This window comes from Batrachochytrium dendrobatidis, assembly GCF_000203795.2.
Source record: "Batrachochytrium dendrobatidis JAM81 unplaced genomic scaffold BATDEscaffold_19, whole genome shotgun sequence".
In the NCBI taxonomy this organism is placed as follows: Eukaryota; Fungi; Chytridiomycota; class Chytridiomycetes; order Rhizophydiales; genus Batrachochytrium; species Batrachochytrium dendrobatidis.
In genome coordinates this window covers 212,744-229,607 of record NW_006281117.1, presented here as the reverse complement: position 1 = coordinate 229,607, position 16,864 = coordinate 212,744, and the positions used below count along the sequence as shown (strand labels likewise).

Genomic DNA, 16,864 nt, shown 5'->3' with positions numbered 1-16,864 from the left:
CAATATAAATGGGTTTCTAATTAAACAAGGCAAATATTATTTTACGGAAAGGCCAGAAAATACAGCATCAATGCGAACCCAGCCACGAGCTCCAGCTGATGCAATCAATTGTGCACTACAGTATTCGCCATTTTCAAGATAATGCAGTGGTTTCTTTGGTCTATTAGGATTTGTGTTGGTCGCGATGGTGGTATCCCGTATATTCTTCAATTGCATGTCTTGATTTAAAGCCGTATCAATATTTAAATCATCAGCTGAATCAACGATTTTGTCAGAAACTAAATCCATAGTTTTACTGTGAGCTCGAGAGAAAGTTGTGCTGGATGTTGAAGTGCGCTTAGATTTAGTATTTGAAGTACCAGCACTTTGGTCGCTCAATGCTTGTTTTTCCATCAATGGAATTGCCACCAATATTTTTTTGGATGACCTTACTGACGATTTCACAATCGATGGTTTCTTCCCACTACTTTGAGATTTCTTATTTTCATGTGGTTTTTTCCCAGTTCGTCCAGTGCCAACTTTGGGTGTCTTGGCAGCTTGAATAGACGTTTTTTCGTCTATCAATGTCAAAGAATCATCCTCTGTATCTATATGATGTACCTCATTGTACAAATTTGGACACCAGTGAACCTATTTAAACAAGTTAAAACCAATAGTCATAAAAATTAGTATACTTGGTTAGCCATCTCATTGACCAGTTACCGCCATATTCACGTAAAATGAGACACAAAAGAAGTGTGTATAATAAACAGCCAATCTCAATAAAATGACTGATAAAATTTACTAAACAATATTGTATCCTCTAAACTCTGAAAAAGTTTAATCATTTTTTGTGCTCATTCTGTATAAGCGACTGAATGAATGCTTACATTGCAAGTCAAATAAATCTCATATCTGAACAATCAAGTCCAATATATGGATTACAATAAATGAATATGGTTTCAAACTTGATGATCGTACAATGCATCACTGTTTCAAATGAACAGAAGGAGCATGTCCAAAATTGTAATTTGGTTGTACACGCATTCTATTTTACATGAGTATGACGGTAATTTATACTGTTTACACTTACTTGCTGAACTCCATTGTATATTGGATGAATCTCGACGGATTCAGACAAAGACTAAACGTCACCAATGGTAAAAATATTGAATATTAGTAAATATGAAACAAGATGATTTGCTGAATCATTAGCTGTGATGTTATCGCAGTAGTCAGATATCTACCATCATATGGGAGATTGATACAGAGATGTAAACCGCCCAATTTACATTACCGATTCCAAGCATATCTCATCAAAAACCACTGAATGTGTATTTTCAGCTTCACATTGTAAACGATAGATTCCAATTGGCTTTCGTGGTTTTCGACCTAGCTTTAGTGTAAAGGCCAGCATAAAAACTCCATTTGCAGATGCACTTGCCACAAATGGAAAAAATAACGATCCATCTACTCGCTAAAATCATGATCGGATTAAAGTCGGGCGTATTGAAAATAAATATTCTATTATAAAATTTACAAATGAAAACCATGAAGCAAGCACATACCCAAATAGTTGCATTATGAGAGGCCAGTTGTTTGGCATGTCTTTTAGGTAAATCCAGCTCTTCTTTAGTATCTGGTGTCAAACTCATGATTCGAACGTAATACTCTGTGTCTGATAGTATGATGGAGTCATATGCACTCATCCATGTCACAGCAGCAAAAGGAACTATTACACCCCACAAAGTATACCCACCATTAGTATATAATTCTACGAATAATCCAATATTGCAAAACTCTACTTGCTTCTAAATCTTGAAATATCTACACGAGCCCAAGGATCTAAAATGTCTCGATATGAAATTCTCCCATCAAGTCCAGCGGAAATCAAGTGGCGTACTGGTTGCTTATCTAGTATACACCAACTCATATGTCGAACTGCAGAGTCATGAGCTTGAAAACCAACAATAACATCTACACATAGTCAAAAGTAAAGTAAGTATTAAAAACAAGTTTAATCAAAACATTGATTTGAATCATTAACACTGCCAGCGTATCACTACCTCGATCAATGTCAAAGTCTGCAGATTTAATTGCTGTTTTTGTATTTACTATCAACACTCGACCTAAAGTTTAATTACATAAACAAATAACAGTGGATAATAAATTAAAAAGTAGTACGAGACCAAATTATAAATCAAATATCGCTACCTAAATAAAGTATAGTATATATAAAGCATTAAAACATACCTTCTTGTGATCCTACAGCAAGAATGTGTTGTGATCCCCAAGCGACACGCCAAAAAAGCATATCTGGACAAGACATGTCTAGTATCAAGCCACTATGTCCCAGCTTATTCTTGTGAATAGCATCTAAAATACAGTGAGTAGATTGCATTCTGTTAATCTTCAAAGGGAAACTGGCAAAAATCCAAACAATGCAATAAAATGAATCTGGTATTTTTATCAGAAAACGTACAGCTTATGGGATGGGTTTCATACGCAGTCTGCTCTTGTTTGGATAGACAAGCTCTAAATGAGTCAGGAAGTGGAACTGAAAATGCAGCAGCCGATCCATCTCCAAAACACGCTGCAAGAACGCCCATTTGTCCAGTAGACTAATCAACACATTTTCAAAATAGAATTAGCAGACTATAATATTTTCACGCAGGCTATAGTTTCTAGTATAGTATTTAAACATATTTTAAAATATTGAATTACATTTTGTTTGGGAGAAACAAACAAAGCAGGCGTGCACCAATTTAAATGTAAAACATGCCCACGCTTATGAAGAATAATCAATTCTAATTTTGGTATGTTTTTCTCTGAAGGAAACGCAGGAACACTCCAGATTTGAATTGCACCACTCATGGAAGTTTCGCCATGCTGCTCAACTGTGTGCCGTTCGTTTAACACATGATTGTCATTAAATTCACGATATCCAGCCACTGCCAAATACTGACATTCTGAAAAGCAATCAATTAAATAATGCATGCACATGTTAGACTATATGATAGTGCGTATATTTTATCTAGGGAATAAAAATACAATCAGTTAAAAGCAAGTAACATACTATGAGATCGAGGTATTCCAGGACACCATTCTAGCCCCCACACGGAACATCCAACATTCAAAATCATTCGTTTTCGGGAACCAGAATCTAAATAGTTTAATTACCATAGATGAATAGGTGTTGGTAATTCAATCAAAACTGATGTTGAATGGATAGCGTTGAATAAAAATTGACTCGAAAATATGATATGTGAATTGAATATATATACCAGAGTATACCGATGTCATATGCGGTATAGAATGTTTTGTATTGGATGGTCCAGATTTAATGGTTACTTCAAGATCATTTTGTTTTGCAAAATAGGATTTTACATCTCTAATAGGTATGATAAAGCATTGCAGTAAAAATTGGGATTAGATCATGCATTAGTAGTTCATAAACACGATAATACGAGATCAACACATACTTTGGCAGTACTAAATCAAAAGGGGGTTTAAAATTGGACACAGAAACAAGATCTTGATCAACAATTGCTTCTGCGATAGAAAGGATACCAATGAGCTTTTTTGATGGTAATATATCCATTTTATGCAATTTGTGGTGGTTGCCATTGAGACTGTTTATATAAAGTTCATCTATGCTTGCTAGACGATTGAGAGGGACTTCTGTACGTTTAGGAGCAGATATTTTTGACGAGAAAATAATTGGCAGAGGTGGAGTAACACGGGAAGCAAGGTTGAGCCAACTGTAGTGACCAAGGATAATAGGAGGAGAATTAGGATCCACATTCCAATCCGATGAATTTAAAATCTGATCGATTTCTGTCATATGTGCTGTTCTATGAGCTAAATCGGAATCAACCAAGGCAACAGATTCATGCATGGCTTTGGATGTTGAAGAATCTGCAATGTTGGCTTCGAGCGAGATAAATCTTTTTCCAGCAGTAGCACCAGCAGCATAACATTTGATGAAACTTGGTATATCATGCTCAAAGGTTGATATATGATATTTCATGCCTTCAAACTGCTTGAAGTGACGATTGCAGCCATGAATAGGACAATATAAACGACCTTTATCCAATGTAATATCAATGATTTTAATATCGACTCCATCAATCAAATCAGGATTCTGTTTAGCTGCAAGGAAACTGGACGGTATCTTGTGATGAAAGTCTCTAGTGACTGAAGCATGAACTGCATCAAGTAATATCTGATGAATTCGAGTATGTAAAGCAGTTTTCTGATGATCAAGTGGTTCAGGACAGGATGGACTAAGATGAGTTGATGAGATGGTTTGAATATTAGAATCAATAGAATCCGGATGACTAGCATTAGAACGAAGGGTTTTGCAAGTAGATAATGTATGATTAAGTTTATTTGAGGATGAAGCACTGGCTTTGGATACACCAGATAAGATGGTTTCTGTGGATGGTTCTATCAGACTGGCATGGTCTGAGCTCAAGTCCTCACTTTCATGAGAGGATTCCCAATCTGATTCTGAATGTGTGATAGTATTAGTGGATCTGGCCATATGATTTCTGATAATAAATCTGATGATATTTCTGATAGTAAATCTGATGATATTTCTGAGTTTTCGATAGTATTAATGGCTCAATGATTGTTGTAATCAATTTGCTGCAACAAGTCAACTCTTAATCATCGACATGTTTTTGTTTCGACCTTGGAGTCGGGTAAAAAGACGCACTCGCATCCAACTGATACTTGCTGCATGCGGAACCATTCTGCTGTCTGTCTGTGTTCCTTTACTGGCTTGGCATTCTGATAATATTTCGTCTTTAATGCTAGATCCTGACAATGCTCAGCGTAATTACAACCCAGTCACGGACTTGATTGATTTCAATGGTATCGCTGTATTTGCTACTATTATTAATCTGGATTTAGTATCCTTCAATTACAAGGTATTTCTGTTGTGTCGTTTGTTCTGCTGATTTCTACTAAACTGATATTCTCAATAGCTTCGATTATCGGTTATTCCTTGTGGGCGTTTGATGGGTTCAACATCTGGGGATTTGTATCGTCCAAGTACCATAATCACTGTCGTGTTTGATACTCAAGTCATTGTCTTTCCCACTAATCTGTACATCCGGAAACAAGATGCAATGCTTAATATAGACTCGGGAAACATTAATCGTTATCCTTTTGATACTTACAATATTTCCTATGTGGTTTCTGCAAGTTTCGTTAATTCTACCACGGGAGTTCAGTCAGTATTAAATCGTTATTATGTGTTGTATTGAGGAGTAAATTACTAAAATTTTGATTAGAACTCCAATTCCAATCTATTTGGCTACCATGGCTAGCACAAATAGCTGGCAAGCTGATGCATCGTTCAATTCTGATGTCAGCCCTACGCTGAAAGTTCTCGCCACTTTTTATCGATCTTGGACGTCCCGCTTCTTCTCGCTCGTATGTACTCCATAATTGTCAAACTATTTAAACTTTTATTTGCATTCGTTCAACTCATTTCATATCAACAGTTGGTATTCACGATCATGTGGATTTTATCCATCACTGCATTCATTCTAGCTGCAACATTATGGTTTAGAAACCGCAAAGTTGAACCACCAACGATTGCTGTTATTGCTTCTTTATTGTTTTCATTGCCTGCCATTCGCAGCTCTCAACCGGGTTCTCCTCCTGTCGGATGCACATTGGATATTGCAGGTTACTTTTGGAACATTGGCTTGGCCGCATTATCCATGTTTCTTCTTATGCTTAATTATGTTGTTCGATACAAACGAGAAAAACGGCATCATTACAATCCAGTCATGGGAATACCTGGTGCCATGTTGGGTGGTGATGGATCTGAGTTGGGTTCATCTCTTGTGGGTATAAATTCCCATAATATTTCAACAAGTATAAACGGTACAACTCTCAATTACCGCAATACTGCTTCCATCGACGATGATCGCTGTAGTGCATATACCCATTCAGATGTCGATTCGGTTGATTTGACTAATCGCAGACATAGTGGAACTTTTCTGCATGTTCCTTCACCTCACCACTCAAACCCTATTGTGGTCATCACTTGAATTATTGCCAGGATACGTTTGATGGGCATTCATACCCAACCAATTTGAGAATTGGATTTTTACAAGTGGTTAAATGTTGGCTTGTTATCCACCAATCATTATTTTAATTAAAGCCATCTCCACGTAAAATGAAATACTTTATCTTGCAGTATCTTGGAATAAACAGGTTAAATATTTGTTAGAAATTGATTGTTTTTATATCCTCTGTTGTATTCCAAAATCACAGATACGCTCTAGTTCAAGAAATCATTTCAGGAATACAACTGCTTTTATATTTGTCATCACAAGAAAAACTACTAAATCAAACAGTTCATGACACAATGATGAGAATCATTCCATGAAATGACTGCTTTTATGCACTGCACCCTTATTTAATGTTTTGCGTGAATACGACTGTAAAATTTGGCAGGTTCAACTCCAAAACGGATTCTTGAAACTTGACCATTTATTTTTAAACCATAACGCTATCGAATGGTATCGTTTGCTGAAAAACAGTTGAAGAAATATGGCTGGGAACAAGGCCAGGCATTGGGAACGAATGGAGGCAAGTGAATGGCTCGCAATGGTTCCTACAGTCCATCCCAACATAGTCGTGGATATCAATTGCTGATAAATCATTTATAATTTGCTGGACTGAGAGCCAATATACTAACACCAACCTTTCTAAACTGGACTGAATCTATCCATTTGAAATGATTTTCAACATCAATCTGGAAACTTACAAAAAACTTATTTCAACACTTGCCATATCAAACTCAATCCTACAACAACCCATCGACTATAAAGCTGGTCTCACTAAAGCTATATCCCTCGGTGTAAAAAACGACACAGATGGTGTATGTAGTTTGAGATTACTCATTTCATTGCCATCTTTGAAGTTTTATACTAACAATGTTTCATTTAAATCAGCTTGGTGCAAAATCTGGTGAATGGGGATTCGCTTGGTGGTAAGCCTAAACTACATTTTTAATCTGAATCACATTTGGTTTCTAATTCTATTTTTATCAGGGATCATGTATTCAACAAAACATCTGCATCGATTCAAATCAATTCCGATGAAGGTGAGGTAACAGTCCAAAAAGCATCTCAGGCCGAACAGCGACAAGAAGAAAAGAAACTTCTTTACGGCTCATTTGTAAAAAGGTCGAGATACACTTTATTGATTTGATGTTCAATGGAGTGATTAGACATTCTAACCATAATGATCCATCGTATACAGTGAGAACAAGTCTGAAAAAAGTGATCTTGACAAAGACTATTCAATCAAGGTATCAGACAAGGATTTGTTGCTTGCATGCGAGGGTAGAACAGCACGAAAAGGTGCTCGGATCTACCAGCCAGAAAAACCCCAAGTGCAACACAATACCCTTACTACAGAGTTGGAGAAACAAAACCAAGACGCATCTAATGGCTGTAAAAGTATAGATCTGATAAAAGAACCCACCGACACTATCACTACAAGTAGTAAAAAATCTAAATCTAAACGGAGCAAAGCAGATAGGCAGGACGATAAAAAAAAGTCCAAGACGGCACACTCGTCCAAGCTCAAACGATCACAAGCAGATCTTAACCTAGATGACCCACCCAAAAAGTCTAAAAAGACCAAAAAACAGAAAAGTGAACCCTAATACAACTTTGTATCTCGTTTATTTTGCCTAGTAGTGCATGGTGTGTACAAAATAAAGATGTTCAAGCCATAATATGAAATGATGTAAATACAAAGACTCCAGGTTATACACATTGATGAAAGCCACATTGCCAGATCATGAGCAAGAAAACACATACGTGAAGGAAATCGTAGATGCATTTGACAGAAATGCCAACACTACCAGCAGTCAAAGCCAGAGCAGTGGCATACATGAAACCATCATTCTTTCCACGTCCATGGGTTGGAATATGAGAGTCCTTCTAGATAACATTAAACAAGTAGATGAGGTCAGTTACAAAAGCCATTCAACTCAACAAGCAATGGTTTCTTAAATGAATCAGACGAATTGTACAATTAAAGATTTGACTCGGCTACTCATGACAGCCAAGTCATACTTGTACTGTCAGGTCATTGATGAAATCATACAACTATCAAGACTCCAAAAGTGAGCGTTTAAACAAGTTCTCACCTCCCAGAAAAGACGATTCTGATACTCCTTGGTGCGGATGGCTGTAAAAACAGAAGCAGAACACATCAGTCCAGTAAAACACTCCATAGCAACCTATCCAACTCACCAGTCTCGCCGGTCTTGAGGATGCTTCGCATTACTTTTGACATTGTCGGAAATGGTCAACAAAACGATGAATTTGATTCAATCATTTTGACATTGACGATCACGTGTTTCTAACTTTACAAAACTGTTCATGAAAGCTATTTTATTGCTTAAATCTAGTCAGAATCACAGTAGAATCGCATGAAAATCAACTGTTGATTTTCTTTAAAAAGGCTGGCGACACAGTGGACATGTGTTTTGTCCAGAAGATTTAAACCACTGATTCCAGTTTAAACATAAATGGCTCAATTAGTTTAATAGTATGAAAAATAAATAGATTCAATACGTACCTTGTATAGACACGATCCATGGAATTGGTTTTTGCACGTTTTGCACTGCTTATTCGGCAATGCTCGATCAATTGCACTGACAACAGAGTAACCTAATCGTAGTAATGCAGATTCAGAATATGTTTAAAACTAGCATGACAATGAATGTCATCCAAATCCATTACAAATTTCACTTACAGATTGCACAATCTTCAATGCCTTTAAAATGCATAGAAATATTCTTGTTAAATACTGTTAGTGCATCAATAATGCTTCCATTCTGTGATGCCATGACCGCCGAAACACTCAATACCCATGCACGCCATCGTGCTTCATTGATTCCTGCTGCTCTACCTCCTCCTTTGCCGCTTCCAACCTGTGCTAGTCGCAAAGGGTATGAACTTGGTAATTGAATCACAAGCTCTAAAACAGCATCTTCAATGGTGTACGAAGCTGTGACTTCACACGACCACATTGAAACACGAATACCAAGTGCTTCCGTGTCCCGAGTATCATATGTTTCTGCCGATTTAAGCTCCATTTCAACAATCTTGGGACTATAGTACCTTTCTGTAAAGCTTAAATCATAATGTAAAATTCATGTTTAGTGCATAACATTCTCTATCCGTCTTATATCATGGAATAAACAGCTGTTATTCCACACACAACTTTAGTAAATTGTAAAGTATCATACCTTTCAACACCCAACGACAGCTGTCGATTATTGCATTCTAGCCACCAGATACGAACCAAAGAAGGCACGGTATGAATTGCACGCCAATATACATGAGCACAAAGCAGTTGCAAACTGTTTTCTGAATTCAATTCGAATCCTTCAATTTCATAAGATTGGAAATCCCATGCTGTAAGATCAAAGGGCATCACTCCAGATACACCCACGCCCAACACATAAAAACAATATTCAAGCAGCTTGGGAACAACATCTAGGCTTCGAAGTTGGTTCATGTATCCGAGTTTCAATTGAAACGTCTACACAATGCATACACAATCATTGATGTTAAACATAAACTACCATTGCCACTTTAAAACAATCGATACAAGATAAAATCAGACAATATCTTTAAATTAAACAAAACTTACCGCATTTTCAAAATTTTCAAACGCAATGATCCATGAAATCAAGTATCCAAACGAGACGTGAGAGTGCAGAGTAGCATTGACATTTTTCAATAATCCAGCAACAAGTAGAGATGAAAGCTGATCTCCATACATTTCGTCGTCAACCTTGGAATGTGATTCTCCATCTTCAGTAGTTTCAGAGTTCTGTAATGCAAGCTTCAACGTGCCCATTTCTATCAACACAGATCGTGCATATACAGTTTGGATTGTATACTGATGCATCATACGCCAAGCCAAGCACTGTACAAGTGTGTCTTGTGCAAACATCATTCGGTAAATCGAGTCAGGGTGAATCACGGAAATTGTATATTCTTTTCCATATTCCAAGTCGCTAATAAGCTCGCAAAGTAAATGTTGAATCTCTGTCATTGGACTAGACAACTCACTATCCACTTCTTTTTCTGCTTGACTGCTTTTTTCACTTATTGCAATAAGAAGTTTCAAACAAGTACGCGAAATTGACAGCTCAATATCTACCATCTCCATCCATTCGATATCGGTTGATGAGGCAATATCGCGTATTCTGTGCCATAACAGTAGAGTAGAATGCAGCAAAACACAATCGGAAAAGGTAAGAAATTCGTCCGATAATGCATACCCAGCAAGTTCCTCGAGTCGGTGGTGTACCATATCAACTAGAAACTTGGTCATCACAATACCCGGTGAACCAACTTCAATTAAAATAAGCTGCAGTTTAGTTACCACCGCATAAAAGTGGTTTTGAATGCAAGTATCCAATCGACTGTTTTGAGGAATGGTATGGGTCTGATGACTAGCGGAAATCGAATTATCCAAACTGGTAGATGCAGACCTGGCTTTTAGAATATCTTGAGCAGATGGAATATTTGTATTCAACCAAGTTCGAATCGTTCTCAGCATTTTTTCTGCAGACGCTACTGTAATCACATCTGACTTTTGACTTTCAACCGCATGCGACACAGCCAATACATTCAAAGACACGATTAAACAGTATACTTGATCGCGACAGTTTGCATCCGTCACTGCACGCCCATCAAATTTGCAAATAGCATCCATAATCTCCTTGACAATTTTTTTGAAAAACTTGGTAGACTGTAGTGACGATCGTAAAGCAGTACCTAAAGCTATTGCACATTGGAAATATTTTGGACTTTTTAAAAGGGTTTTTAGAATGTTTACCCAAACAGAATACTCGTCAGGCTCTGTCAAGTATTTGGAAAAAGCCAAACGACACATTTCTTGAAACACTCTAGCGTAGCCAAATCGAACTATCGGCGACACCAAAGTATTTGTCTTGTTTTCAAAAGTACAGTGTATAGAAGCAACAAGCAGCATCGATGTATCATAGGTGTGGAGCGATGACGATAATAAGCATTCTATTTCCTCTGCTTGCTCGGCCAGCACCATCTGAGATTGCTTGATTTCATTGGAAAGAAGTGTGCGGATCTCGTGTGTAAGATGGTTAGGCGAAATTGCACACTCTGTACTCCACAACTTTGGACCTTGGTACGCACCCATCAAGCGGAATTGATCATCACTGATGATCGAAAATCGAACCAGTTCTATCCACAGCCATGCGGAATCGGTTGTGGATTCAATCATGTTGTCCTTGATTAGACCAATCAAAAAAAGAATCATTTTTGCATATTGACATAATCCATCGTGATCATAGAGCACAGAATCCTTTGCGGTTTTCTCTGTTGTCATGCTTGTATCATCAGACGTGAGTTCCTTGGTCACAGCTACAGTATGATACATTGCATCACAAATAGCAAGACGATCATCAATAATAGAAAATGGCAAACTTGCTTCAATCCACTTGCTTTGTGACTGTAGCGCGTATTCAATAGTCCATAATCGAACTGACATCAACTCCTTTCCGCTCAATAAACCCAAAAGCGTTTTGATTTCAAAAATAAAATCAGCCGGACTGCCGCAATGGAAAGGATCAGAAAAGGATTTGAGCCATCGTTGCATCCACAATTTTAATGCAGTACGTAGCATCTGACCTCCCGTGTACGTTACAATCGACATGATTCCCTCCCATGATGCTTTCGCCGTTTCAATAATGTTGTTGATGAGAGTGGATTCGTCCATGTCGGCATCAAGTTGAGGTGTCCATACAAATTTGGCAATAGTGGATGGATGAAAGATGCCTATATCCAAGATAGCCATGACAACCGGAGACACAAGAGCAAAATAGTGTTGCGCAGTCTGACGCTTTAGTATCGGTAGCGGAGATACAACGCTATTTAGTACTTTTATCGAAAACAATAATTGGTACATTGACTGAGATGAAACAGAATGTGCATTCTTGTCAGCGACAGTCAAATACAAAAGTGAGCAAGTTAAAATCGTTTTCTTGATGGTCTTTATAACGGTTTGAATGGAGTTGTCAGAAAGAATGCTGCATTCGGGGGAAACTTTTAGAAACGAGGCCACCAATTCTGCGGCATACGGTGATCGACACGGGTTTCCTTCACTGACGGTAAGCACGACAAGATCATCCAAATTTTTGCATGTTGTTTCAATTTTTTTAGACAGTCCAGAGTTTCCTACCTGAATCATTTTCGTCAATTGATTAGAATAGGTAGCGGTTTGAAATGCCAATACATACAATGACGCAAACGTGTCAAAAACCTACTTTAATACAAAGTGCGTGGAGCAACTTAAACCTTAGTTTTAAATCAAAAACCGTAAATATGGCATTCATGAACTGATCCCACATGTTTTGGATTTCTTCTTGAAAAGATTCAGTTTTGGAAGTAGCATAAAACTCGAGTAAATGCGTTGCAGTAGCTAGTATAGATAAAACACTTTCAGAGCTCGGATTAGAAGTTATCATTGCAACCGCATTTGAATTCATGTATTTGAAAATTTGACCAGAAGATGCCGACCCATCTGAAAGTAGCACACTTGAAAAGGATGAAACCAATTTAGCCAAAAAAGCATTATAGCTGAAAGAGCTTGCATCTTTGGTGAGATATTTAAGAGTGTGCTCTGTAACGCTGTGAACAATTGTATCAAACAATGCATGAAAAGCAGTAGTGTCAAGCTCTTTTTCAGATCGCGATAGAGTGTTTACAGTAACCAGAAATGAAACCAAGCGACTAAAGAAAACATCATGGTCTTGATCTGCTTTTGTTGGTGTGCGCATAGCTGTACTTTCAGTCTCCAAATCGAGATTGGTAGCGCCATCATCAATACAAAACCCAGATACTACCAGATCCATAAACTTGCTTTTAAAACAAATACGCTCAGATTGTGAAATGCCATTTTTTGTCCAGATTTTGACAATAAATGAAGCGACAATAGGTTCCACTTCTTCTGGCTTGAACTTGTGCCTGGTTTCAGGAAATCTTCCAGGGAAAAAAAGATGTGTAATGGGTTGGAATCCAGCATTAGCTATAAGATCCAGTGCGTTATCAAAAGGAATCCGTTTGGATCTATAAAATAATCATGCAATGATGTATGAGATGCACAAATCAGTCGATCTTATTTAAATGCAAAAATGTGGATAATGCTGTGGAAATAGCTTGCAGTAAAATTTACCTGGTCAACACGCTTGTTAAGCAATCCAGATAGCTTGAAATTAAAGTGGCAGAAAAAGATTGGTTCACTTTGCCAAGACCTTTCCAGAACGAGTCAAAAAAGTGAGAGAAAAATTCATATGCATTTTCTGCCAAAATCTATCAATAATATGACCATACAGCAGCAGTTTGTTAAGATTGAAGTCCAGTTTAATCATACAACGCAAATGACAGCAATTTGGAAAAAACAGAACCAAAATGACTCACAGATTCAGGAATGCATTGAACAAGAGTAACAAGACAAGGATAGGTTGGAGCGACACCACCATATGCGCCATTTTTCAAAAATACAAAAAGCTTATCTGCAAGTGGTTTTTTAGAAGATGCAAGTTTCCAAGTAATAGGGAATTTTTGTAAAAGTTTGATGAGAGTATCCCAAAGTTGAGTATGATTCCATGGCACTTTTTCAGAAAATGCCTTTGCCAAAAATGTTGTTGAAACCAGGTCTAGACGACTTTCGATGATTTCTAAAGTTGCTCAAATGACAGTTGTAGCATGTCAAAATAATACATAGATGTGTACAAGTATCGTGAAGTGATAAACCGATGCATTACCTGGTGATGTTTCAAGACAGGCGTGGATAAATTGATAGCAAGAAAAACGAATATTGGGTTCATCATGACTTGAGCAATTCCATAGTTTTGGATGATCAAAAAGGGAGTTGTATTCGATTTCTGCAACAGATCGTTTATCGTTTGAAAGCGTGGCTATAGATAAAGTAAATTACGCAATGTAAGCATACATGAATCATTCTTTTGTAATGACTGCAAATAAATAGATGAGCCAAAGCTAAAGCAGTGGGATTTTGAAGAAATGCACTATGAAATCATGTCTAATGAGTAGCAGGAAACCGTACCAATTAGCGTTGCCAAAATGTAAAACGAGCCAGACACGACACGGACATGTTTGGAAACCATATCTTCTGGTGTAGTGTATCGAGAATCACTCATGGCTTCAGGGGTCTGCTCTAAAATATTGAAACGAACATAAGCAAGCAAGCAAGCCTGACAATGGTGAAGCACACTTTCCAGTTTATTGGGAAATGTTGTCTAAAATATAGTGGATGATGTTAGTATAACATTGCATTTCTGTAAATAACCAGTTTGAGAAACGGACAAGTTTGACACATACCTCGAATGCATCTTTTGACAGATTCATTACATCTTTACTAGAATCTGTTTGAGCAATCAACCATGGACCAATGATTTTTTTCAAGATGGGTGCCAGATGCTTATTGAGCAATTTAACCAATGCTAAAAACAGCCTTGCAGTTGCTTCGCGCACTCTCCTGTCGGCATCCAATGCCAATTTATCGTATAGATTTGGCTAAGAATGATACAAGATTGACAGTGAGTCAAAGATGGTTTAGATGAATAGAGTTTTTGAAACATAGCGTACCCATGAGTGTAAAAAGGGTTTAACATCATCAATGGAATGAGATCCAACAAATGCAGTGCATTCATCCAGAGCACGAATCCGAGTAGTCGAGTCTCGTTTAGTGAGTTTTTTTAAAATAACTTTAAGATCGCTATGCAATGCAGAAGAGTATGAATCTATTTGATAAAGAGAATTTCCAGCAACCACATTGGCATTAGCGAGTCTCTGTTGACCAAATGCAAGACGTGGAGCTCCGTCAACTTCAGGCGTTCGTACAGAAAATCCAGCACTTTGATTTGAATTCAATGCGCTTGAAGCACGACTAAAAAACAATAGTTTGCGTTAGCAATGAATTGTTGACAAGAATCCACACAAAATCCATGAAATAGTTTTTGCCTGCTAGCAGCTGGAGTCGAGTTGTTTTTAACTCGATGTTGCTTATTATTCGAGCCAGTTGTTGAATCAGAACCCATTCTGAATGACAAATGAAATTGAGTTGAATCTGAATCTACAGCACGAATAAAGTGTCAAATATTATGTCAAGGAATCGAGTTGAATGAATGTTCAAGCAATTGATTTTGTATTTTTGGCCAAATTTATGGCCAAAAATTCAAGTTTGAATTTCTGTCATTTTTAATCTTGTAATCAACATCATGGCTGACCAACATCGAGGTGCTCCTATGCCTGGCTTGTTGGAAGACTTGCGTAGTTTTGTTTATTCTATTCCAACAGTCACTCGTTATCTTGTGTTTTGCACTTTTTGCTTTTCATTGGGTGCCATGGCTGGACTGTGCAAGCCAGATCAACTGCTATTGGATTATTATACTGTTTTTCGTCGTTTCGAGGTATTCATGATTTTAATCCATTTCATTGATTTCATCCCTATGCGATGTTGGATTGCTTTATAGGTTTTTGTCATGAAATCAAATCGTGAATATCTGCTTGCATTGTAGAGTATACGTTGACATGGATTCTTTTATTAGGTTTGGAGGCTATTTACTGCACATTTCTATTGTAGCGGACAAGCAATGATCTGGCATTTATTTATGCTGTATCAAAACTCGCTTAGTTTGGAAAACGATCATTTTGCAAGTCGGCCTGCAGACTATGCTACATTTGTCTTGTTTGTCATGGGTGTCTTGGATGTGTGTATTGCTTTGATTCTATAGATCCAAATGAGTTTGTGCTAATCTAAACTCTATTATTTTCAAGGTGATTTCATACTTTTTCGAGTTTCCTATATTAACAGAGTCGTTTGGCATGGCAGTAACATACATGTATGCCATGTCCAAGGGTGATGCCATTGTAACATTTATGTTTGGAATGCAATTCAAAGCCAAGTTTCTTCCTTGGGTCTTGATTGTTTTTGTAAGTGGAAATAGATTCACGCAAACATTACAACACTGGACACTAACAATGGATTAAACTCTGATTATAGAATATGTTGATGGGAGGAGGCTATTTTATGTCGCTTATTGGAATAGCAGTTGGACATTTGTATTACTTTCTGGATGTGGTGTATCCACAACAAAGTGGCGGAAACAGACTATTAGTAGCACCAGGATTTATATCAAATTGGTTTGGTCCACCACCGAATGTGATGGGAACAACAGGGAATATTCCCAACATGGGAAATGCAGGTAGAACCACTGCTCACACTACCAGTTCTGGATCGACGCGTGGGTATACTTGGGGAGCAGGCAATCGACTTGGATCTGAATGAATGTTCCAAATGGATGATGTTCATTAGAAACAATGATCAGTTTCTGATCATTTGAGCATTTCTGCAAATGAAATCATTATGTTTGACGAGAATAGTGTTCATTGAGTGTATGCATAATATAATAATCAAGATTATGTTGCAAACAAACTCATGTTGTATCAGCTGTATTCACGTAAAACAAGATACTGAGCAAGGGTATAAAACACACAGTATTATGGAATGATGAATTCTATCTTATTTACTAAACAATAGTGTTTTTTGAATCTTTTTGAGTTGATGAATCTTTAACGATGAACAAGGAAACTGTTGCATATTTGAGATGTGAACTAGAACGCGAATGTATGATTTTAGAATACAAGAGTTTATAAGATGAACATTGTGCTTATTCAAGAAGTGAAGTTGAATAGAAATAATTGAATATTTCAAAGCAAAATAAGGGAAATGGCAGCAAGATGGATTCAAAAGTGTTTCATTTTGC

The 16,864-nt window shown here is 37.3% G+C and overlaps 5 protein-coding genes across 5 annotated transcripts; 3 read left to right on the top strand and 2 right to left on the bottom strand.

Moving 5' to 3' along the window:
- Window positions 1–36: 36 nt before the first annotated feature.
- Window positions 37–4,525, bottom strand: BATDEDRAFT_28586 (uncharacterized protein; the record flags this gene model as incomplete). The annotated part of the gene is made up of 12 exons (XM_006682911.1): window positions 37–630; window positions 1,073–1,123; window positions 1,277–1,456; window positions 1,548–1,711; window positions 1,813–1,956; window positions 2,046–2,108; window positions 2,233–2,355; window positions 2,462–2,600; window positions 2,704–2,948; window positions 3,056–3,142; window positions 3,264–3,370; window positions 3,462–4,525. The coding sequence occupies 12 exons, from the start codon at window positions 4,523–4,525 to the stop codon at window positions 37–39; spliced, it is 2,961 nt and encodes a 986-aa protein (XP_006682974.1).
- A 133-nt stretch (window positions 4,526–4,658) lies between these two features.
- BATDEDRAFT_92727 (uncharacterized protein) lies at window positions 4,659–6,047 on the top strand (the record flags this gene model as incomplete). Its single annotated transcript, XM_006682966.1, has 4 exons — window positions 4,659–4,913; window positions 4,971–5,218; window positions 5,280–5,421; window positions 5,493–6,047. The coding sequence occupies 4 exons, from the start codon at window positions 4,659–4,661 to the stop codon at window positions 6,045–6,047; spliced, it is 1,200 nt and encodes a 399-aa protein (XP_006683029.1).
- A 692-nt stretch (window positions 6,048–6,739) lies between these two features.
- Window positions 6,740–7,675, top strand: BATDEDRAFT_28584 (uncharacterized protein; the record flags this gene model as incomplete). The annotated part of the gene is made up of 4 exons (XM_006682910.1): window positions 6,740–6,883; window positions 6,957–6,994; window positions 7,056–7,190; window positions 7,267–7,675. The coding sequence occupies 4 exons, from the start codon at window positions 6,740–6,742 to the stop codon at window positions 7,673–7,675; spliced, it is 726 nt and encodes a 241-aa protein (XP_006682973.1).
- Window positions 7,676–8,421: 746 nt separating this feature from the next.
- BATDEDRAFT_33847 (ubiquitin-protein ligase RKR1) lies at window positions 8,422–9,131 on the bottom strand. Its single transcript, XM_006682923.1, has 3 exons — window positions 8,776–9,131; window positions 8,599–8,690; window positions 8,422–8,527 (listed from the first exon to the last, which is right to left on the bottom strand). The coding sequence occupies exons 1-3, from the start codon at window positions 9,116–9,118 to the stop codon at window positions 8,474–8,476; spliced, it is 489 nt and encodes a 162-aa protein (XP_006682986.1). The 5' UTR covers window positions 9,119–9,131; the 3' UTR covers window positions 8,422–8,473.
- Window positions 9,132–15,316: 6,185 nt separating this feature from the next.
- Window positions 15,317–16,441, top strand: BATDEDRAFT_92714 (uncharacterized protein; the record flags this gene model as incomplete). The annotated part of the gene is made up of 4 exons (XM_006682965.1): window positions 15,317–15,508; window positions 15,647–15,808; window positions 15,876–16,031; window positions 16,102–16,441. 4 exons carry the CDS (start codon window positions 15,317–15,319, stop codon window positions 16,384–16,386), a joined length of 795 nt encoding a protein of 264 aa, XP_006683028.1. The 3' UTR covers window positions 16,387–16,441.
- Between the last annotated feature and the right edge of the window lie 423 nt (window positions 16,442–16,864).

Coding starts and splice junctions, on each gene's coding strand:
- BATDEDRAFT_33847 (XM_006682923.1), bottom strand. CDS start 9,118: ATGGAGCTTAAATCGGCAGAAACATATGATACTCGGGACACGGAAGCA. Junction 8,691..8,775: donor CATTGAAGATTGTGCAATCT/GTAAGTGAAATT, acceptor TACTACGATTAG/GTTACTCTGTTGTCAGTGCA. Junction 8,528..8,598: donor ATGGATCGTGTCTATACAAG/GTACGTATTGAA, acceptor AACTGGAATCAG/TGGTTTAAATCTTCTGGACA.